We start from the raw sequence: 25,156 nt of genomic DNA, 5'->3' as shown, positions 1-25,156 counted from the left end.
TGTAAGCATGCCATTTTAAAAACATATTTGATGATAATCGAAAAGTGATATTGACTTTGTGGATTGAATTCTCTTTGTGCCCGTTCGGTTGGCCGGATAAACCCAAGACTTTGTCTAACTCAAGTTTTATTAGTCGTTCGGTTTCCAAGATGTAAATCAGATTCAACCCGAGTTCAAGCCTGCGTGCCCTTGTACTATATTTTTACCTTTTAATCTGAGACAATGAATCGCATCCATACCCCAATGACTATTTTAGCCTCACTGATCGAGGTGACCACGGTTCTGGAATAGGTGGTTATGGTTTCAACCGCCGGTTCCAGTTTAGGAAAATGTTGAACCTAAATTGAAACGCGAAGGTGTTCCGGTACGGTTTCGGTTAAAAAATTCTTGAACCTGAACCTAACTAACCGACAGTTTCGGTTCGGATAAAATCTCACGGTTCCGGTTCGGACGGTTCCGCGGTTAACTATTGGAAACGTAAACCTTGGGCACCTCCAGTCTCACAGCGCCTGCTCTCTCTGCACCCCCTCTCTCCATCTTATATTTCTCTTGTAGATGGAAAAATGACCAAGATTTGATTTTTTTCTATTCTTTTTTGGGAAGAAATGATGATAATGATGATGAGGAGGTAATTTTGGGGTTTTGATTTATTATTTATAGATTGTAGAATTAATAGTTTCCAAGTGTTGATTGCCTCCTTATTTTGAGAATTTGAGAATTGTTTATTAATAGATGACGGTTGCAAAAGATTTAATAATATACTAGTATGATTTAAGTATGATTTATCTAGATAATTAATTTTTCCGTTTTATTTCTGTAATTAGTTAATTAATTAGTACTGATTCATAATTTATAAAAATTTTATGACGATTTGATTTGATTATATAATTAATCATTATATATTTAATTATTCAAGTAGTTAATTATTGATTTAAATCAATTCATAATTTATTATATCAAATTCATCTAAATTAATATTCCTAATGTCCATTATTCTATTGTTGCTTAAAAAAAAAAAATCCAAAATGCTTCAATATTCGTATTGTTGCTTTAAAAACAATCCAAAAGATAATGAAATTAATCATGTACCGTCTTCCTAATGTCCATTATTCTATTGTTGCCTAAAAAAAATTATATCCAGTGTCTTCCGAATTTCACAATAATACGTCGAAACCTCTTCAAATCTAAGATGAGAATCCTGATTTACAGGGAAAATGAACACTCTTCAAGGATTATCGCCAGATACGAAATAAATTCCCCTTTTTCCCTTTTGTAATTTTGATTGAGCTTTTCTTTTATCTGTTTCATCAAGTTTGTTTGACATAATCAATATCAGTTAAAGGAAAACGAAAATGTGGAATATCACATTATTATCCATTTTATTGATTCATTCTTTTGATTATAACAATTTGTATTTTATCTTCTGTTGACGTTTGTGTTGTGTTGCCATTAGTTCGTTGCAATTAGTTTCAGTCATGTTTAATTCATTATTGCTATTTGATTCTTTGCTTTTTTTTGGAGATTCTAGTGAAATTTGTTCTGGAAAATGCCAGTAAATGGTTGGTAAAAGCATAAATGGCAGATTATTTTATTCTTGATTCGTTTTATGTTAATATCCAAATCTTGAATCCATATGCAACCTTAGATATGTTCCCACTGCCTCGTGGTTTAATTGTTTGATGTAGGTTATGAAAATTAAATGGATAATGCCATTTAGTTATATTTTATTAGTTGCAGCAAGTTTGAATCGAATAAGAAAGTTTGTGCGAATAGGTATGAGCTTCGAGGGAGTGAGCATCAACTCATGTAGCATCTGCCCCAAAGTGAAACAATGATGAAGCATAGAAGTTGTTGAAAAGCATACAACTCTCATTCATTTTCACAAAATATAACTACATAATAAATAGTAGTATTACATATTAACTATGTGTCCATATGCTTATCCACTCAGGTAACAACTACATGTCTAAATGTAGTTAAGTGGAGATATGGTGATTATGGGGTTATGTGTAGAGGTTCACATGCATGATGCATCAACATTGGGATATAGATAGATGGATGTCAAGGATATTAGGAAATTCCCACTCTAATCAGATTGCACGAGTATGCTACATAAACCATAGGTCGAATGAGGTTGATACTACATAACATGTACAAGCTCTCTAATTTTAAAAGTAAAGAGAGTCATAGTAGATTCTATGAAAAAGGAGATTCTAGTTGCACAGAATACAAGTGGAATGGTCAGTGTCATCGGAGGAGATCGTCTTACAAAATGCTATCAAAGATGTCTCCATTGACTCTAGAGGAGCCGGGAAAGACAAGATATTAGGCAACATAACTGTTGGAGAAATAAATATTTTGCAATATTAAAATAATTAGAATGGGCTAGAATATGTATAACTAGAACTATCTAGCTCATGTCAACCGACTTAGCATAGATTAATCTAGAATAGGTAATTGGGTACCAATACTACCGAACGTCCGTTTTTTTGTGTGCTCGCTAACATTGAATTCCTATAAATAAGCATTGGGCCTCTTTGTAACAATGCAAGAGAGAGTGATGACCTGAAAATAAGTGAGTGCGAGAGTGTTCTATTTTGAGGTGTGTCGTCGTTGAGCTAGTGGTGTGTCCTCGGGTATCTAGTGAGGTGTGTCATCCAAGAGTGTGTTTTGGGTTGTTTCCTCAAAAGTTTTGTAATGTGGTCTTTTGTAAACTGTTGTATTTGGTGTTTCGTACACCATTGTGGAGTATAATAAATTTCCTTTTGTGTAATCGATTTTGTAGTACCATTGATACCTAACAAATGCATGTTATCTTTGGTAGTTATTGCGTATGCTAAGTGGAAATCTAACTATTATCGGAGATAGTCACATTTTTAATGTCGAATTTTATAGTGGAAGATACAATATTTTTTAAAAGTCTTCCTTTATTTTTTCCCACGCCGAGTATTTAGTTGATAGTCTTTATCCCACATCGAACTCTTACCCGAAATACTTCATTTTTTGACCTATAAAAGGGTTTTAAGTTTCCTTTTATTTTTTCCATCGTCTAACTAAAATAGGCCTTATTTAAGGGTGTTTTTGACTTTGCTATAATTTGGTGAAGTGGTCAATCATCGAGGGCGACGCGTGGGGCTACACACATCGTTCATTACCAAAGGTAACGTGCTAATTCCTTTTGTTTTTTCTTTTGCTTTATGTCATTTATATTAATTTCGGTGTTCTGTGCGCTCTTTTTTTGTTGCTTCATTTTTTCGTAATTTACACTAATCTATTCGTTTCGTTTGTTTTATTCAATACTGATGAATTGTATAATTTTTTTGAAATCCAATATATTGCATTGTGTCGCATATTTTTTTTAATTGTGAGTTCGGTCAACACCTAATTTCATATCAGTTCAGTTCATTTGACTGATTTCTTCTCATTTCTATTGATTTCAACAGTTTTCATTTCTAATTTCATCAAATTTGACTGTATTCGTCTTTGTGGAGCACTAAAGTTCAATTTCTCGGTGCGAAAAATTGTGAATCGTCCAGCATTCTTCAAGTTTTACGTGCCTTGGCTTGGTGAAGAAAATCAGGTAATTTTTTTCTATTAATCAGTTGTAGTCTCATTTTTGTTGTTATATTCGTTGATTTCAATCTCTTTGTTTCTGGAGGTTTAGCATGACGAGTGATAAATTATTGAAACTCATAGAGATTTACGGTAATTATTCATGTCCATGTTTTGTGTGGCATTTCCATGTTAAGAGTTGAAATGCTTCCTTTGTGCTCGATATTGTGCCCTTCAATAGCTACTAGATTATAAGCTATTGCTTCTGTTTTGAATGGAGGGCTGCTCGTCCAACCCGGAAATTATATCAATGGCTGCATTATAGCTCTGTTCACTACCTTTCAGTTTGTTTGCAGCTCCGCGTTCCAATTCAACTTCAAGCTCCTTAATGCTCATATAGACGATTGCTAAACATTTTTTTGTTTTTTTTTTTCACTCAATTGGTAGAGAGACATGTGCCATATGTTTCCAATCACGAGCTACTTTTTCGTAGGCCATGTTAACATATCCAGCATGCTTTGTTGCCAGCATGCTTTGTTGCCACACAGTGATATTTAACTTTGCAATATCATTTTACGTGTTTGATGGGCTTGATAAATACTATATTGCTATAGTTAAACATATTAAATTTTGATCTTTATAGAGCAGTAATATCCTTTTTTATTATAATAATAAAGAAAACAATATTAACTACCTAAGACATGTTTGGTTGACAATGGAAATAGTTTACTTTGTAATAGTATTTTCCTGTCTGTATGGAATCTGATGTAACAATTGCTTATAACTTTATATGGAATAATATTAATCAACTTGGTTGGTGATTTTTATGCATACAGAAAATCCCTCCAATGTTTATTCAATCTCTTCTGGGAAACTGGCCGATGAATTTGTCACTTCGAGACCGATATAACAATTTGTGGAATGTGAAAGTGGAAATGATTGGCGGTGATTGGTACTTCAAAGATGGTTGGAAAAAATTTGCTAATGATAATAAGATAAAAGGAGGGGATATGTTTATCTATGAATATTTCTCTCATGGTTTACTTGACTTCAAAATTCATGGAGGCAATGGTTGCTTAACAGAAGGTGCTGGAGGTCGGATTACTCATACACCTGATTGTGGTCCTATCAGTGTAGGACATACACATGATAATTGTGGTAAAGACGTACACATGATAATTGTGGTAAAGTTACTTAGTTGTTTTCTTTTCTTCAGATTTTCTGCCTGTCCATCAATCTGAACCTTCTAGTCGAATAAGACGATAATGACGGCCATTGCACATGAATTTGTTCAAATATCATGAATGTGTTCAAATGTAAAAGAAAGTCTGCCACATCCGAAACCCGTGTTTAACTTCGTCCGAAATGTGATGTTAAATTTGTGAAGTTTAAAACCGTGTCAAATTAGCAATTTGGAGTACAAATTTGTGATATTTGGTGCATTTAACTCTGTTATCTGCAGATTTTGTAGTATTGTTGCTCTTGGTTTATTGACCCTTCTTTAGTCAGCCTTCCAGTGTGAACCTGCTACCAATGAGTTTTAGATGCACTGATGATGACAGTTGTCTCTACAGTTAAAGAAGCGAATCACCGAGATGCTCACACTGTAGATGAGGAATCAAGAGACGATGCTCCACTAAGTTCAATACATTGTTTTGTTCAGTTTACGTGGCTAGTTGCTTTATGTGATCCTTCTGCCCAGTTCAGGTACGTCCAGTTCTAGCAAACGTATCAGAAGAACCTATGATTGGTACGGTTTAGAGCTCGTCAATGCCGGGTTCATACCACCATCCCCGAATCCTTATTTCGTGACCGAAAAAGAAAGAAACAGAGGATTTACTCAATTAGTAAGCATACACAACACATTTGTTTAGTATTTTGATAGAATCTACAATTTTTGACCAACATATTGCTACTAGAATGATAGTATATACCAAAGGATGTGATCAAAAGCTTCAATCTGAAACTCCCTGAGAATGTGACGCTCCTCGACCCAAAAGGAAGGCAGTTTTCTGCCAAGCGCATGATGTGGAAGGACGGGAGGACGTTCTACACCGAAGGCTGGAAAAGCCTTTGTGAAGTGAACGAGGTTGAAGAGAAAGACTCGTGCATTTGCTAGTTCTTGTATAACGCTGATGATTTATGCATCAGTGTAAGCTTCTTTCCCCCAAAATGGCAGCAAGGAGTGGATTAGATTAGAATTGGGGAGTTCACATTCCTATAGTTTCAGAGGTTTTTTTATGCATTGGAGATTATTGTTGGGATATGATGTTAGGATGTATGATTTGTTGTTTCAGTCAATAGTTATTCCAATCAATAAATTTCAAATTAAAATATAATGGTTTCTTCTTGCACTAAAATAGTTATTTAAATTTTAGTTTCGGTCACTGATAATGATGGATATCAATATCATGCTCGCATGCAGGCTTCAAGCCATCTCAGATTTCCTAAACCTCAGCTTGAATAACCGTTGCACTCCCTCCGTTCCAAGATATTAGACCCCTTTCTTTTGGGCATGAGAATTTAGGAGATGTTGTTTAATGGTGTAAGTGGAGTTGGTAATAAAGTAAATTTTTTACCATAAATAGAAATGACTCAAGTATGTTGGGACATCCCAAAATGGTATATGGGTCTAATATTTTGGGACGGAGGGAGTACTAATATATCCCATTCTACACATGGTGTCAAACCTTAGTCAAGAAACACCATAAAACGTGTTGCCTTTCCTATTAATTGTTGTCAACAATGTAAAGTTATGTTCATTTTTTACTTTTCCCATGATATATAAGCCAATAAAGTTGTTTCATTTGGGATGTGATCAATTGCTAACTTTCTTAAGTTGCTAATTTGGTAACTCATCAACGCAGTGTATTGAAAATGTCAACACGATGACATTAAAATGTTAACACATAATTTTGTTGAACTTCAATATAATGTGTTGATATTATATGTTGACATTTTAATGTCACCGTGTAGACATTTTTAATACACAATATTGATGAATTAGTAGAGTTAACAATTTAAATAGTTACCAACGCACCCCTATTTCATTTTATACTTTTCCCATAATATTTAAGCATGATAGCCTTCTTGTGAATAATCAAATTACGTACACTTGGACCACTACCATTCCACCATAACACAGTCAAGTTCAGTAGATGCACCTCATTATAATCAAGTTCACTGGATGTTGGGCTATCCACAAATCAACAACGATTATTATATAAATTTCCATTTAACACGGTCATAGGCTTTTCAAAGTTTAACTTTTATCGTCATCGAGCCAGACTTGGTCTTGCAATAATGACGTTTATGGTTAAAAATATGTGTTAATTACAAAATGCTTTTATTACATTATAAACAATAACAAAAAAAATACACTCCTCCCAACTCACTCCAAAATGAAACATTTCATATTCAGCAAACGATACCTATTATCTATTCAGCAAATGAAACTTATTCAATATGGTGATATAACATTCGCTCATCGTCTCATAAAAAAAGAAAATTTGGAAATAATACATGCTTTAATGCGAGATTGGTTATATAAGATAGACAGAAAAAAAAGTGATTGAAGTATTGTTAGTAGAAAATGTGACACAAATGACAAAAGTGGACTATTTTTTAGAACGAGGAATGTACTTCGTTATGTTAGTGGGTCATTAGCAATAATTCTCATGATTAACTCACATAACTGTGCACAAGACTGAACTCACGGATGGACTCTACAATCTCTTCATTAGGAATGAGTTAATTAAGTGCAAGGCGTTAGCTAATTAGGTTAATAAAATATTAATTAGGACTACTATAGTTAAGCTTTAATTAGAGTATATTGTGACAATTAAGATGTTTAAAATAGTTACCTTTAAAATATTTTGATCCAGAAATAGATATCTTTACAAATTTTACACAGAATTTTCAGATTTTCACTACAAATCGAAACCTATTCGAATCTCAGTTGAAAATCCAGAATTACCTGGAAAATGAGCTCTCTTCAGTTTTCATGGATTATCGCCAGATACGCAATAAACTCCCTTCTTTTCCTTATGTAATTTTGATTGAGTTGTTTCTTTCATCTGTTTCATTTTATGCAGGTTTGTTTAACAAAATCAATATCAGGTAAAGGAAATCGAAAATGTTGAATATCACATTAATATTATTACTCGGGTATCCGTTTTATTAATTCATTCTTTTGATTATAACAATTTGTATTTTAGCTTCTGTTTTCTGCTTCTTGTGTTGTGTGGTTATTTAGTTTTGTGCAATTAGTTTCAGTTCTGTTTAATTCATTATTGCTATTTCATTCTTTGTTTTTTTTGGGGAGATTCTAGTAGTGAAATTTGTTCCTGAAAATGACAGCAGTAATTGGGTGGTAAAAGCATATATGACAGATTATTTCATTCTTGATTTTCTGTGGTCGTTTTAAGGCAATTGTATTAAAAATCCTTGAAGTTTCTAATTCAAAATCTCTGTTTTGATGGAAAATAACTGCATATCACATTCCTATCGGAAGAATAGTACTTTATGCTATTAGGGAATCGTGATCTAAGAAATCCAATATGTGAAGAAGTAATTTTTGTTATCACTCCATCAGTACTATCCCAAGTGACCATTTACTTTTAATGGTCATTTACAAAATTAAATAACCAAACAAGTTTAAATTTAATCAATTCTTCAAAATAAACAATAGATTGATAGTATCTTTCTATCTATCTATTGAGTGGACATAAGCTACCAAAGTTTCGAACATAGACTGAAAATGTGTGAATGATCTACCACCCTCCTATTTTGGCTTTTGATTTCCATACATGTAATTCTACCATATCCCGATTCCCATTATAAAGTTTGAAGTGGATCTTTAAAGACATGTTTGTGTGTGTACTCACTTGGGCAACAGTGAGGACACAAACATGTCTAAACATAGTTTTGTGGAGAAATGGTGATTACGGGGTTATGTGTAGTTTGTAAAGTTTCACATGCATGATGCATCAACTTTGGGGTATCGATGATATTAGGAATGACACAGTAACTCAAGAGTCTAATTAATAAAGCTAAATCAAGAGTCTAATGGTCAATCCAAGAGTCTTGAAGTGTTTTAGCTTCTTTATTCAATGTTTTAATAAAGTGTAAGAGATGTTTCACATCTCTATACTTAATAAGAAAGTCTAGAAAGTTCCCAATACTTGGGAGGGTTGTTCCAAGTTTGCCTATATTTTAGGCTACGATTTACATATTGAAGGGAAACTTGATAATATATTATAATTTGAGCTATTTGCTTGTTTGAGAAGAGGATTAGGGTTTAGGGTTTGAGAAGAGGATTCTTCTTATTTCTTTGCTCTAAATTCTTAGGTGGATTCCTAGTGAATTGAGAGTGTTTCTTTTGAGTGATTTCTATATCATATCCTACTTCACCATATATTTCCCGGTGTCAACGTGGTACCAGAGTTTTGGTTATGGATGGACGTCGTAAACGTGGGCCAAATGCCGATGGTCCTGCGGGTCGAGAAAGAGACCTTCGGGATATCGAGGTGGATGATTTAAGGAGACAAGTGCAGCAGCTCACTGAACGTCTTCAACGTTGGGAACCTGTGGTATGTGATGGTAATGTTTCCGAAGGCGATTCTTCAGATAAAGAAACTAATCCATTCCATAACGGAGATGATGAAGAATCAAGTGAAGAAGAACCAGTCAATCATCAACGTCGTCCAAATGTTCGATCACATGATTTCAAAGTTGATATTCCTGACTTTGATGGAAGAAATGATCCTGATGAGTTCATTGATTGGCTCAACTCTATCGAGAGAGTCTTTGAATTCAATGATGTTCCAGAAGATCGAAAAGTGAAGCTCGTGGCTATTAAACTAAAGAAGCATGCATCCATCTGGTGGGAGCATCTAAGAAGGCGGTGAGAACGTGAGGGTCGTGGCAAAATCAGAACTTGGGAAAAAATGAAAAGGGAACTACGGAGGAAACTTTTGCCAGATAATTACCGCCAAGATGCATTTCTTAAATATCACAATCTCAAGCAAAAGGAGCTGTCCGTGGAGGATTATGTGGCTGAATTTGAATGTCTCATGATGAGATGTGATATTGTGGAGCAAGAAGAACAAACCATCGCTCGTTTTCTTGGAGGACTTCGGTATGATATATGTAATGTTGTCCAATTGCAACCTTACTGGACATACAATGATGTTTGCAAAGTGGCTCTCAAAGTGGAGAAACAACAAAAGGAGTCAAGTCGAGGTGGTTTTCGGTTTCCATCTTATGGTGGTAATTTCAACTGAGGGAGCACGTCAACCTCTAAGCCCACACCCGTACAAAAAGAGGTAAAGCAAAAAATTGTTACACCTAAAGAATGAGGTGTTGGAACAGGACGCCCAACCAGATCAAATAATCAAAAAACATGTTTCAAATGCAAAGGATTCAAACATATTGCCGCGGATTGTCCTAGTCGAAGGATTGTCACTCTTGTGGAAGAAGATGTTGAAGAAGATCAAGATGACACAATGCCAATCTATGATGAAGCTTATGATGAGGAAGAGTTCGTTTATGCAGATCAAGGAGAATCTTTGATGGTTTCTCGCAATCTCAGTGCAACTCATATTGAAGATGATTCTTGGCTTCGCCATAATATTTTTCACACAAGGTGCACTGCTCATGGAAAAGTCTGCAATGTAATCATCGATGGAGGAAGCTGCGAAAATGTGGTGGCTGCTATGATGGTAGAGAAACTGAAATTAAAGACAGTGCCTCATCCCCAACCATACAGGCTTTCTTGGCTAAAAAAAGATAGTGAAATAAAGGTAAACTAGAGGTGCGTTGTTCCATTTTCCATTGGTAGCAAATATAAAGATGAAGATTGGTGTGATTTTTTTCCAATGGATGCTTGTCATTTACTTCTTGGAAGACCTTGGCAATATGATCGAAAATCTATACATGATGGCTTCAAAAATACTCATACTTTTGTCAAAGATGGTGCAAAAATCACTTTAGGGCCATTGAAGGCATAAGATGTTTTCAAACCTTCGAGGAGCGAAGGAAGCAACCTATTTTTCAAATCTCAAGTTCACAAGGCGATACGTGAATCTTCAACGGCTTATGCTTTAGTGGTCCTTGAAGAAAACAAAGTCAATCAAGATGTCCCATGGCAAGTGCAACCTCTTCTTGAGGAATTTTCTGATGTGATACCCGAAGAAATTCCCCATGGCCTCCCTCCAATGCGAGATATTCAGCATTGTATTGATCTAATCCCAGGAGCTTCTATTCCTAACAAATCAACTTATAGGATGAATCCAAGGGAACACAAGGAGCTGCAATGACAAGTAGATGAGCTCATATCCGAGGGCCTTGTGCAAATTAGAAAAAGCCCGTGTGCTGTTCTAGCCCTTCTCGTGCCAAAAAAAGATGGTTCGTGGCGCATGTGCATTGACAGCAGTGCGGTAAATAAGATCACCATTAAGTATCGCTTTCCAATTCCTCGTCTTGATGATCTTCTTGATCAATTGCATGATTTTAAGATAGGATCAAAGATTGATCTTAGAAGTGGCTATCATCAAATCCGAATGAGATCAGGGGACGAGTGGAAGACGGCATTCAAAACTCGAGATGGTCTCTATGAGTGGCTGGTCATGCCATTCGGCCTTTCTAATGCACCATCTACATTCATGCGTCTTATGAATCATGGTTTTAAACCTTTTATTAGAAAATTTGTTGTTGTCTACTTTGATGACATCCTTGTTTACAGCTCGAGTCCGGAGGAGCACTTACTTCACCTCAAACAAGTGTTCGAAGTGCTAAGGGAACAGAAATTGTTTGCAAACTTAAACAAGTGTCATTTCTTCTCAACTAGCCTAGTCTTCTTAGGCTATGTTGTTTCTTCAGAGGGAATAAAAATGGATGAAAGTAAAGTCGAAGCTATATTGAGTTGTCCGATTCCTAAATCTATACATGATATTCGAAGTTTTCATGGTTTAGCCTCATTTTATCGCAGATTTTTCAGGAGCTTCAGCACTATCATTGCACCTATCACTGAGTGCTTGAAAGGTGGGAGTTTCAAGTGGACGGAAGAGGCAGAAAAAAGCTTTGAACTTTTAAAGAGGAAGGTGACAGAAGCTCCAATATTGCAACTTCCAGATTTTGATAAAGTTTTCGAAGTTGATTGTGATGCTTCAAATGTGGGAATTGGTGCTGTTCTATGCCAAGAAGGTAAACCAATTGCTTTCTTCAGTGAAATGTTGAATAACTCTCAGCGGAATTATTCGACTTATGAAAAGGAATTCTTTGCTATTGTCCGTTGATAAGTCGTATTCTAAGCCTTGGTTACTGGTCAGTATGTCGTGAAATGCATGTATTATCTGCAAACAGTTGCTCAAGTGTGCAGGATTAAAGGATCCAAGTCAGTAGGAGACGATTCAGGTGACGCAAGTGAAAAGGGCGCTAGAAGGGTGCAATACTGACCAGGATGCATGCCAAAGAAAAGGCTCGAGATGGAGAAGAAGGATAGCTGGGATGATCATTAACAAGGGGCAGAAAAGTCAAAACGTGAAGGAAGTCTACCCTAAAAGCAAGAGTAAGCCTCCCTATAAAAGAAGCCACTTGGAGAGAGAGAAGGAGTTCGAGAAAATCCACCACCACACTTAGTTAGAATTCTCTCTAGAAGATCAGTTCCTTCAGCATTGTCCAACCTCTCGTTCCTCGCCACAGCTATGGTCACTTGACATCCAAGAATCTGCCGGAGAAGTCATCGATCCACCATTCCAGCCAGTTGTCGTAGTAGTATAGCAGTATCATCGCCCGGAGTGGCCAAACAATCGTTATTTTGCTTTCTAGTTTAATCTTTACTTGTTTTCGTCGTTGGTTTTATTGCAAACACTCATCGTTGTTGCCTTTTGAAGTACTTTGTGAAGTTCCAATGTTTAAATTATGAAGTTTCTATTTCGTATGTCGCTTTGGTTCGAGTTTGCTTCATTCTGCATAGCAAAGTTAGATCTAGTAGTTGCTTTTAATTTCTAAGTGTTTCCTTATCTGGAGTTGTGGATCCGAGGTTGTAGTTATGTTTCAGTCAAGTTTTCGTGCATGAGTTTCTGTTCTGCGCCGTGATCACCACCTTGCATGTCCGTCAGTAGAAGTAAAATTGCAGTTTCGCCGTTTATTTTAAGTTTGAGCATTTTAATCAATGGATCTTGAGTTTGAGGTTATGAATCTGAGTTTAGTTATGGTGTTTGTGTTCATCTGATTTTTTGTTAATGCTTGGTGAAGAAGAAAACATCAAAATCAACTTTAGTTTGGACCACTTTACTTTTAAGTTACTTTTGCTTTTGTTCCCTACTTTTCAGTTGTACTGTCCAGACTTGTCAGAGAGCCACCCAGTCACCAGATATGCCTTGTAGTCTAAATTTCCTCTTTTAGTAACTGTCTATTTTTTTCATATGCCTCTGAGACACCTTGTCCCCTATTTCCACGAACACCACCACATGCCTGTTATTTTCACACCCACTAGTCAGTAGAGTACCTCCTTTATTTCTTGCCTAGGTAAAATCTCAACCCAAGCGTGGTAGCTAACCAAAAACACCCAGGAAAGTCACCGCAGTTATCCAAACGTGTCCATCCTTGTGGGATTCAACCCTTACCTCCACTATACTAATCAGTAGAAGTGGGTTGAGGAAAATTGTTTGAAGCCAGGTCCCGGTTGTCGTACCAACGACTCAGCTGAGTCGGGAATTTCTTCCTGATCAGTTGGATACACTCCAAATTACATACGAAAACTGACTCATAGACCACAAGAGACCCTTCAAAATGGCGCCGTTGCCGGGGATGGATGGCGTTCATACCTGTTATTGTGTGTGATCTTTTTGGTGTACATACTGGTTATAATTTTCCTTTTCTTTTTGTTTTCAGTTTATGAGAAGTGGCTCGGCTCCTGGCCAGTGGAGACCAAGGATACTTCCCCGAGGAACAATACTCGTTACCACTCGTTCTGGCCTGTCGACAGCACTGTCCGACCTAGGCACGAGCAGCGACGAGGAGAAAGAAGATCTAGAGTACCAACTCCCGGAGCTCCCACCCTAAGAACACTAGTGAGAATGGCTGACCAAGGTGAGGACGATCCCGAGCTCACAACACTTACCGCACACGCTGACGGAGATCCCCCACAAGCCATAGTGGTCACCCCAGGCCAGACCGCCTGTGATGTGAAACCCCACGTGATTGCAATCCTACCGACGTACTGTGGGAAGAGTTACGAGGGACCATAAAAATTCTTAAATGAGTTCTGCAAAATCTGTAAGGCGCAAAGGCGGCCAGCAGGAGCAAGCGAGGACGATTACAGACTGAAGGCCCTACCTTTTGTCCTAAAGGGAGAGGCCAACACTTGGTTCATGCGCCTGCCAGCCGACTCCATCAATACATGAGCCGATTTTAAGTCAGTTTTCCTAACCGAGTTCTTCCCGTCTTTAAAGACAAGTGCATTGAAGAGGAAAATATCGTGCATAAGGCTATGATAAAACCCTGAGCGAGTACTGGGAGAAATACATGAGTCTTCTGGAGTCATGCCCCAACCATCGCATGAAGGAGATAGATGTGCACCACACCTTCTATGAGGGGATGAACAAGGAGACCAAGGATCTGGCAAATTCATCATCTGGAGGCGATTTCACCTAGTTGAGAGTCAGTGAAGCCAAAAAGGTGTTACGAAAGCTGTTGAATGCGAAGAAGACGTACAACAACGCGAGGGATGGGTACAACAGAGAAAGGGTAGCAAGTGCTTCGGCTACTGACTAGGAGGAGCAGATGGATTTGAAGTTGGATGAATTAAAGAAGGAATTGCTGACTGCAATCAAGCAGAACACTCCACCACCTTCTCCGACTGGAGGCAAAGAGGTCCCAGAACTACCATATGATCAGCCGGACAACTCGCTGGATGTGGAGCAAGCAAATGCAGCAGGAATGCAGGATACTACAATTCCAACGGCAATTGGATTCCGGGAAAGCAGAGGGATGCACCGTGGAGGGACCACCAAAATTTCCGATGGGGAGATGGAAATCAGAATCAGAACCAAAATCAGGCTCCAAATCAACCCAACCCCCACCCGAACCAAAATTCCAACTGTGGCCCAACAAACCCTGACTACCAGTCTAACTGGGTAGGAAGAAACCAGCATCCTCAGAACCAAAACCCTCAAAACCAGAACCCGAACCCTGCCTATGTGCTACCCCATCAGCGAAACAACCAGAACCAATTTAACCCAGGGCCTCAACATAACACCCACAACCAAAACCAAAATCAGTACCAGCACAACCACGACCAGTACAACCCTCCTGCCCAGTATAACCAGTACCCACAGAACCAAAACCAACAAAATTTCTCGGGCTACCATTCAAACCCACCACCCCAGTATAACCAACACCAAGGCTCGAACCAATTCCATCACCCAAACAGGTCGAGGAGGTCTATGGAGGACATGATGGGAGAGATGCTTGCTTCGCAGCAGAGCATTAAAAGCGACTTGCAGTCCAGTAATGAAACAATGCAAGGAATGCAAAGTGCCCAAAAGGAGCATAGGGCAAATATGGATATGATGAACAGGCAGTTGGCCCAGCTCGCTAACTCGGTGGGCGAAATGAAAGGGAACTCAGGGAAACTCCCATCTACAGTCCATGTACCTGAAAAAGCAAATGTGAGTAAAATTACACTGCGGTCCGGGACAGCCAATAATGGACCTCAACTCAAGAACCTTTTTGGGGAATCTAGTAGGGAAAGAGTGCTGAGCGACACCATCTCAGCGGAAGAGCTCAAGACGCCCCTGCCTCAGATGGAGGATCCGTTTTTTCTAAACGAGGAGCCTACTGCGGAAGGAAAGGAGGGAGCAAAACAACCTGGAAATGAGCAACCGGAAGGAGTAATGCCCACATCGGAACCTCCAACCCAGGAGGTACCAAGGGAAAGTCCGCAAGGACTAACTGGAGAGGCTAAGGGAGAAAAACCGTTTCCATACCGGTTTGTGACGAAAAGGAAGAAGGAAAACCCTGTGGATTTCATGTCGATCTTTGGAAAGCTGGATGTCACCATACCATTCCTCCAAGCCGTGAGACTGCCCCTTCTGGGGATGTTTATAAAGGAGTTTATAGCCGGAAAGGCCCAGGAGGATGGAAAAATCATGGTGGAAGGAATAGCGTCAGCCATTGTACAGGAGAAACTACCAGCCAAGAGAGCCGACCCTGGTATGTTTACTTTACCCATAACAATTGGAGATGTGAAAATCGAGCATGCAATGTGTGATTTAGGAGCATCTATCAATGTTATGCCGTTATCCATTTATAATCGGTTAAAGGGGGTAAAGTTGTCAAATACTAGGGTGTTGATCCAACTGGCTGATAGGTCATGTATAAATCCTGAAGGTGTGTTAGAAAATGTGTTGGTCAGGATACAAAACTTTACTTATCCCGCTGATTTTTATGTCATAAAAATGAGTGAACCAGAAGCTAGGGAGTTTAACGGGATATTGTTAGGAAGACCATTTTTAAGAACGACTAAGACAATTGTGGATATGGCTGAGGGGACAATCTGCATTGACTTTAATGGTGAGAAATTTGTCTTTGACATCAATGAAGCCATAAAAAAACCAATAGATTCTGAAAATCTATGTTATGTTGATGTAATTGACCCCTTAGTCCAAGAATTTCTTGAGACCGAATTATTGCAGGAAAAACTCCAAACCTTGGATGTGTATGCCTAGGCTGATGTGGAAGCAGCTGCATGGTGTGATCTGATCAGTAGCCGATGGTTGACTGGCGAGGAGATCGAAGAAGCAATTACGGAATTTTTTCAGAAGTCGGAACTAGCGGATCCGTAGGGGCCGTGCTACCGGCCAGTATGGAGGAAAAATCAGATGCTGAACAAGAGCAAGAGGAGGATTCAAAGAAGAACCCTCTACCTATAGACACACTACCCCCGCAAGTGGAGTTGAAAAAGATGCCAGCGAACCTTAAGTATGCCTACCTCGGGGAGGAAGACTCGTTCCCTGTAATCATCAATAGCGGGCTGACTGAAGAGCAAGAGGCAAGACTACTAACTGTGCTGAGCAAAAACAAGAAGGCTATTGGTTGGAGCCTTACGGACCTGGTAGGTATAAGCCCGGACGTCTGCATGCACCACATTAGATTGGAGGATGGAGCCAAAGCACATAGAGATTCTCAAAGAAAGGTGAACCCAAACATGCGGGAAGAAATACTGAAGGAAATCTTGAAGCTACTCTCGCTGGGCATTATATACTCGGTGCCAGATAGTGAATGGGTCAGCCCAATCCATATGGTCCCCAAGAAATCAGGGATCCAGGTGGTTAAGAATGAGAGGAATGATCTAGTGCCCACCAGACTAGTTACTGGGTGGCGAATGTGTATAGATTACCGAAAGCTGAACACCGCAACCAGGAAGGACCATTTCCCCCTGCCATTCATCGGTCAAATGCTGGAGCGACTGGCTGGGAGGAAGTACTTCTGCTTTTTGGATGGCTACAGTGGTTACTTTCAAATCTACGTGGACCCGGAGGACCAGGATAAGACCACGTTCACCTGCCCGTTTGGAACCTATGCGTATAGGCGTATGCCATTTGGCCTATGCAACGCCCCCGGTACCTTCCAACGGTGCATGATGAGCATATTCTCGGATTTGATTGAAGATTGTATAGAGATCTTTATGGATGATTTCACTGTCTATGGAGACTCTTTCGACTCGTGCTTGCAACATTTGGATGTGGTACTAGAAAGGTGCCAAGCAAAGAGTCTGGTTTTAAATTTTGAGAAATGCCACTTTATGGTTATAGAAGGAATTGTCTTAGGACACGTGGTGTCAGAAAAGGGGATCCAGGTGGATCAAGCTAAAGTGGATGTCATATCCAAACTACCCTTCCCTACTGATCAGAAAGGAATAAGAGGTTTTCTTGGCCATGCTGGATTTTATTGGAGATTTATCAAGGATTTCGCCAAGATTGCCCAACCCCTTACCAAACTTCTCCAGAACGAGGTGGAGTTCGTTTTCGACGAACATTGCAAGGCTGCTTTCAACTTCCTTAAGGAAATATTGATTTCTGCACCGATTATTCAAGCTCCTCACTGGGATCACCCCTTCGAGGTGATGTGCGATGCTAGTGACTATGCAGTGGGGGCCGTACTGGGTCAGAAGATCGATGGGAAAAGGTACGTGATATTCTATGCATCTAAGACCTTGAATCAAGCCCAACGGAATTATGACACCATCGAGAAAAAGATGTTGGCGGTTGTTTATTCATTCAAAAAGTTCAGGCAGTACCTACTGGGATCCAAAGTCATCGTCTATACTGATCATGCGGCGATTAAGTATCTCATTGCGAAGAAGGAGTCAAAACCTCGATTGATCAGATGGGTGCTGCTTTTACAAGAATTCGACTGGGAGGTAGAAGACAAAATGGGAGTTGAAAACAAGGTAGCGGACCACTTGAGCAGAATAATACAAGAAGGGAACAGTGAGGATGTGAGAGATCGATTCCCGGAAGAGCATTTATATGAAGTGATTTTCTCCGCAAGGAAGATCGATTGGGAAGAGGTGATGAGACTTACTGGGCAGGACGTAACAACCAAGGGCAAGGAGAAAGTAGGACAGGAACCCTGGTATGCGGACCTGGCCAACTACCTAGTGATGGGAGAGCTACCAATGGTACCAAACATGACAAAGGCTCAGAGGATGAAGATTAAGAGCGAAGCAAAGTATTATTTCTGGGACGACCCATACTTGTGGAAAGCAGGAACTGACCAGGTCATTAGGAGATGTGTTCCTGACTGGGAGCAACGGGATGTACTAACGCACTGCCACTCCTTGGCGTGTGGAGGACATTTCGGACCAAGGAAGACTACCAGGAAGGTGCTAGATAGCGGATTCTACTGGCCAACCCTGAATAGAGATGCATACGAGTTCTGCAAGGGCTGTGACCCTTGCCAACTGACCGGTGGGATCTCCGCGAGGGATGAAATGCCGCAAGTTCCAGTAATAGTTTGTGAGGTGTTCGACATCTGGGGTATGGACTTCATGGGTCCTTTTCCCTCATCTTATGGGAATTCCTACATCCTGGTGGCAGTTGACTATGTGTCGAAGTGGATAGAAGCCAAGGCCACAAGCACTTGTGAATCTAAGGAAGTCACCAAGTTCCTCAAGAGTCATATATTCAGCCGATTTGGGATACCAAGGGCAATCATCTCCGATCAAGGGACTCACTTCTGCAACCGAACGGTCGAAGCATTGATGAAGAAGTACGGAGTCCATCACCGCCTATCCAGTCCTTACCACCCTCAAGCCAACGGGCAAACAGAGATCTCAAACAGAGAAATAAAGAGCATTTTAGAGAAGACAGTCAACCCCTCCAGAAAAGATTGGAGCACAAGGTTGGAAGATGCCCTTTGGGCATATCGCACAGCCTACAAAACTCCTATCGGGATGTCCCCCTACCACATCGTCTTTGGGAAGATGTGTCACTTGCCAGTAGGAATTGAACACCGAGCATACTGGGCAGTTCAGCAGGTTAACGTGGATGCTAAGACCTGTGAAGAGGAAAGGAAGCTACAACTACAGGAGCTGGAAGAACTCAGATTGGAGTCATTCGACTCAGCCATGTGGTACAAGGAGAAAACAAAAATGTGGCACGACAAAAATCTGAGAACTAAGGATCTCCAAGTTGGTCAGAAAGTACTACTCTTCCAGTCAAGATTGAAGCTAATGCCTGGGAAACTCAAGTCAAAATGGGCAGGACCTTACATTATCACTACACTACGTGCTAATGGAGCGGTCGAGATTTCAGGGAGTATCCCTAACTCCGAACCTTTTGTCGTTAATGGACATAGATTAAAAATATATAGGGAAAATGAAGAGGTGTGTGTAGTGGAAGAAATTCCACTACACTTTAATAGCGTCTAAATGACCAGTAGAAAAGGGGTTTAGAGTTCCACCTGGTCAACGTAATATGATTTGTGCTTATTGACCAGGTAAAACTTTAAATACCCTTAGTAATGATGTAAATATTGTGAATAATTAGTAATTTAACTTAAGTTAAAAAAAAAAAGCCCCAAAAAGATTTTTCGGATCTTAAATATTAATTCGGAGTTCGTACTGACCACGAGGATACCACTTGGGTGAAACTCTGAATTATATTAAAGAGCCATTTATTTGCTTTATTTCTATTTCTAGCTAATTGAGAAGGGGGAGATGAGTAAAATTTGAATCTTGGTGCGTGTTGCAGCTTTGCAGGCGAGTGCAAAGACTGGGAGGGCGCGTGGAGCAGGGACGTGACAGGAGACGTCCAATCAGCTCCGAGAACTCCCAACCGCCTTCCACACGAAGCGTCGCAACCTGGCAACCGCCTACCACCGGTCAAAACCCTCAACTACCCACCCCTCTATAAAACACCCAACCGCCTACTCCCCTTTCACTTTACAAACCCCTACCTGCATTCTCTCACCCACAACAGCCATCCCACTCCGAAAACTACCACCCACTACGAAAACCACCGTGAATCACTACCGGAAAAAGAGAACCACCACCGGTACAGCCATGGCAAAGAGAAAGACAACCAACAACCCAACATCTACCACCGGCGAAGTCCCGTCAGAAGTCCGAACGGCAGCCGAATCGCAGCCGTCAAGTCCACAACGATCACAGCCAACGCCGACGACACAAATCCCGGCAATGGTTCCTTTAGACGCACTGGCAGCGTATCTAAGGCAACAAGGCCCCAACAAAGATTGGACAGCGACCCTGGCCGGATTTAGCCTGACCGGAGGAATGCCGGCGACACCAAACCCTACCCCAACAGCAACCACAGTAACCCCACCCACCACCACCCCAAAAACCTCACATCCGACATTTGAAAAGACCTCCCCAACAGTAACTGGATCATTGGCAACATTATCTTTTGTACAAAGAATTTGTTCTATTTTCTGATCATGAAGCTTTGAAATATTTGAATACTCAACAAAAATTGAACCATCGACATGCAAAATGGATTGAGTATTTACAAGCCTTCAATTTTGTCATCAAGCACAAATCTGGTATTTCTAATTGTGTAGCTGATGCGTTGAGCCGACGATATTCTTTGTTGAATACCTTGCAAGCAAAAGTCATTGGCTTTGAAGTGCTTAAGGAACTCTACAAGAATGATCCTTATTTTGGCAGAATCTGGGAAGAATGTGAGAAACGTCCATTCAAGCACTTCCTGATTGAAGATGGTTTTCTATTCAAGGGTTCACTTTTGTGTGTTCCTGAATATTCTCTAAGGCAAGCAATTATTTATGAAGCACATAGTGGAGGACTTGCTGGGCATTTTGGAAGAGATAAGACTCTTCAACTCATTCAAGAAAATTTCTATTGGCCTAGGATGGATCGTGATGTCAAGCATTGTGTTGAGAGGTGTAGAACTTGTCATATTGCTAAAAGCCATAATCAAAATACTGGATTGTACATTCCGCTACCAGTACCCATAGCTCCTTGGGAGGATGTGAGTATGGATTTTGTTGTGGGTTTACCTCGTACTCAAAGGAACAAAGACTCAATTATGGTTATTGTTGATCGATTTTCTAAAATGGCCCACTTCGTTCCTTGCACCAAGACTTTGGATGCTACAAATGTTGCTGATCTTTACTTCAAGGAAATTGTGAGACTACATGGTATTCCAAAAACAATCACATCAGATCGTGATCCGAAGTTTATGAGTCATTTTTGGCGTACGCTTTGGGGAAAACTTGGAACTAAACTTCAATTTAGCTTTTCTCATCATCCGCAAACAGACGGACAAACGGAGGCTGTTAATCGGAGCTTGGGAAACCTTTTGAGGAGTTTGATTGGTAAGAAGCCACGACAATGGGATACAGTATTGGCTCAAGCGGAGTTCGCTTATAATCGATCATGTAGTCAAACAACAGGAAGAAGTCCATTTGAAGTAGTCTATGGTAGCAATCCAATTACTCCATTGGATTTGGCCCCTGATCCTATTTCTCATCCGTTCAGTAGTGAGGGTGAAAATCATGCTAAATTCATCAAGTCATTGCATGAGCAGGTTCGACAAGAAATTATCAAACAAAATGAGAAATATCAGAAGTGTGCTAATAAGCATCGAAAGCCGTCAACATTCAAGGAAGGAGACTTAGTGTGGATTCATCTTCGCAAGGAACGCTTTCCTCGCGGTCGTCATGGAAAATTGAAGCCTAGAGCTGATGGACCTTTCAAAGTTCTCAAAAGAATTGGAGATAATGCGTACAAAATTGAGTTGCCTGGAAACTATGGAGTTTCAGCAACCTTCAACATCGCTGACCTCTCGCCTTATTTTGAAGATGATCCTGATGGAGACTCGAGGACGAGTCTTCTCGAACTGAGGGAGAATGACACAGAAACTCAAGAGTCTAATTAATAAAGCTAAATCAAGAGTCTAATGGTCAATCCAAGAGTCTTGAAGTGTTTTAGCTTCTTTATTCAATGTTTTAATAAAGTGTAAGAGATGTTTCACATCTCTATAATTAATAAGCAAGTCTAGAAAGTTCCCAATACTTGGAGGGTTGTTCCAAGTTTGCCTATATTTTAGGCTACGATTTACATATTGAAGGGGAAACTTGATAATATATTATAATTTGAGCTATTTGCTTGTTTGAGAAGAGGATTCTTCTTATTTCTTTGCTCTAAATTCTTAGTTGGATTCCTAGTGAATTGAGAGTGTTTCTTTTGAGTGATTTCTATATCATATCCTACTTCACCATATATTTCCCGGTGTCAAGGAAAGTCCAACTCAAATTGGATTGCACGAGTATGTTAGGGAAGAAAACCATAGGTCGATTGAGGTAGATATTACATAACATGTACAAGATTACTAATTTCAGAAGTAAAGAGAGAGACATAGTAAATTCTATGAAAAAAGGAGACTCTGGTTGCACAGAATACAAGTCGAATGGTGTGAGCCCTGTGTCATCGGGGGAGATTATTTTATAAAATGCATGTTATCTTTGGTAGTTATTGTGTATTCTAAGTGAAATCTAACTATAATCGGAGAATAGTCACATTTGTAATGTCGACTTTCATGGTAGAAGATACAATCTTTTTAAAGTCTTCCTTTTTTATCAAACAACGAGTTATTATTTATCCCACGTCGAACTCTTACCCGAAATACTCTTTTTTCTCACCTATATATAGTCTTTATCCCACATCGAACTCTTACCCGAAATACTTATTTTTCTCGCCTATAAAATGGTTTTAAGTTTCTTTCTATTTTTTACATCTCCCATCTAAAATATTTCTTATTTAAGGGTATTTTTGTTAAAGTGGTCGATCATAGATGGCGTCGCGTGGGGCTTCACAAATCGTTCAGAGACGGTCATTACCAAATGTAAGTGTGCTCATTCCTTCTATTTTATCTTTTGCTTTCTTTCATTTTTATCAATTTAGAGGTGCAGTGTGCTCTTCTTCTTTTTTTTTTTCTCCATTTCTTTTATAATTTACACTATTCTTTTTTTTTTTTCATTCGTTTTTTTAATTATTATAGAATTGTATAACTTTTATTGTTCTATAAAATCTGAATGTGTTTACTGTGATGGATAAATTATGAGTGATTAGTGATTACAACCTTTTTCTAGAAGTAATTTATTGTGTTTTGCAATGTTAATTGTCGATATGCACACTATATGGTAGTTATTGAAATGATGTAATAGTAGTAATAAACAATGCTTGTAATGTATCATTAGACTAACTTGGTTTGCACTTCTGCACTTAAAAGTGTTCTGAACTCCAATAGCTTGCTTGCATTGAGTGTCGCATATATATTTTTGTTTGAAGTAATTATAGAAAAGACATAAAACATAATCATATACTAATATTAATAAACAATGCTTGTAATGTAACATTTGACTTACTGGGTTTGCACTATTTTGGTGCACCGAAATAGTGCAAACTTTTGCACCTAAAGTGTTATGAACTCATTTAGTGCACTTCACTGCACTACAGTGCACAGAACTAGTGCAAAATAGTAATAATGATATAATAGCAAATTTTTGTACTTTGTTGCCTTACATGACTGTGTTTTAAGGCATTACTATCTGTGTTGATCTAATTTCACGTGTTTTCAGATTGTTCCCTCGGAGTTTACCGACTCGATTCATGGAACTGAGCCACAAGATATGGCCCTGCGTGACTCTAATAACAATCTATGGCACCTCAAAATAGAAAAATTTATTGATGGTTGGTATTTCACAGACGGTTGGGTGAAATTTGTAGAAGATAACATGATTCAAAGGGGTGATGTTTTATTCTATCAATCCTGTTCTGAAGGTGTGCTCAATTTTAAAGTTATGAGTCCCTCTGGCAGTGAAGATGTCAGAATTGAACGTCGCAATGTTAAGACCACGAGATTGCCGATTGTAAAAGTAGAAGTAAAAACTGAGGATGTAGAGGCTGGTGATGAGAAGCCTCCTGAAAACCGAGGCACGGAGATGGTGGTGGATGGTGAGTTCTACTTTGCATTTCCTTACAGTGATGATATTTAGTTAAGTGATTCGTTGTGCATATGTTGTTTATGAATTGTGATTGCAGTAGCTGGGGAGGCCGGTACTAGCAAGTCTGGAAAGAAGAGGAAGAAGCAGGATTACTACGGTGAGGAGATTTTCAAACCTGGGGGTATGCAGCCGCCCTTGAACCCTTACTTCGTGGTGGATGTGAGGGAAAACAGAGCAAATGAGATGGTAAGTTGATCTAATCGATGCGATATGTCAATTTATATGTCTCCTTATACATGTTTTCTTTATGTTGTCGTGACAGCACTTCCCAATAGATGTGATCAGAGACCACAATATCCAACTCCCGGAGACTTTGTTGCTCGTGGATCCAAAAGGGAGGACGTTTGAGACAAAGCGCAGATCCTGGAAGGATGGTAGAGTGAACTATAATGGAGGGTGGAAAGCCGTCTACCGAACGAATATGTTGAAAACAGGTGACAAGCTCATATGCGAGTTCATCGGCAATGGCAGCGGCGTAGGGGATATGCACCTCAAGATAAGTGTATTTTCATTGCAACATAGGTAGCAAAAGGTAGGGATGGTGAAAGAAAGCACAAATATTTGTACAAATTTTTAGTGTTTTTTTTTTTAATGGAAAGATTAGGACAATGCAGTAAGATTGTGTGTTGTAATAGAATTTAGGTTCAACAGTAATTTGTTGTGATACAGAAACTCCAATGCTTGATCAAACGCTGCACCGAAATGTTGTGCAAGTGCATATATTGTGTGTGTATAGTGTGTGTTTGTGCATGTGCATAGTGTGTGTGTGCATGTGCATGTGCATATTGTGTATGTATATAATGGTCTAATAATTGTAGAAGATAAATGGAGAAAACATGATCGTTTGCGTCACCCTTCACATGCATTATCCTTCACATACCTCTCTTAATTGCTTTCCATGCACAATAAGCTTAAGATTTCTTTTATTATATGGAAAATATTAGAATGGCCAAATACCTCTAATGTGTGTATTGACAGCTTGAGATTTAACTTTCGACGCCATTGTTGTATTATACCATTGGTAAATTTACAATTCCTTTCTTTAAATTCT

At 39.2% G+C, this 25,156-nt stretch overlaps 1 protein-coding gene and 1 pseudogene across 2 annotated transcripts; both read left to right on the top strand.

Moving 5' to 3' along the window:
• Window positions 1-3,385: 3,385 nt before the first annotated feature.
• On the top strand, window positions 3,386-5,860 carry LOC148929248 (putative B3 domain-containing protein At5g66980; annotated as a pseudogene). The gene is made up of 4 exons (XR_016128897.1): window positions 3,386-3,580; window positions 4,389-4,710; window positions 5,127-5,399; window positions 5,480-5,860. The product of XR_016128897.1 is annotated as a putative B3 domain-containing protein At5g66980 (transcript).
• A 17,032-nt stretch (window positions 5,861-22,892) lies between these two features.
• On the top strand, window positions 22,893-24,651 carry LOC125194068 (B3 domain-containing protein REM20-like). Its single transcript, XM_048092074.2, has 4 exons — window positions 22,893-22,943; window positions 23,680-24,055; window positions 24,143-24,291; window positions 24,368-24,651. The coding sequence occupies exons 1-4, from the start codon at window positions 22,893-22,895 to the stop codon at window positions 24,629-24,631; spliced, it is 840 nt and encodes a 279-aa protein (XP_047948031.2). The 3' UTR covers window positions 24,632-24,651.
• The last annotated feature ends 505 nt before the right edge of the window (window positions 24,652-25,156 follow it).

Source organism: Salvia hispanica, chromosome 4, assembly GCF_029641045.1.
Source record: "Salvia hispanica isolate PSC_SH4W2 chromosome 4, Shi_PSC_v1, whole genome shotgun sequence".
NCBI classification, from domain to species: Eukaryota; Viridiplantae; Streptophyta; class Magnoliopsida; order Lamiales; family Lamiaceae; genus Salvia; species Salvia hispanica.
This window is presented reverse-complemented; position numbering and strand designations above follow the sequence as displayed.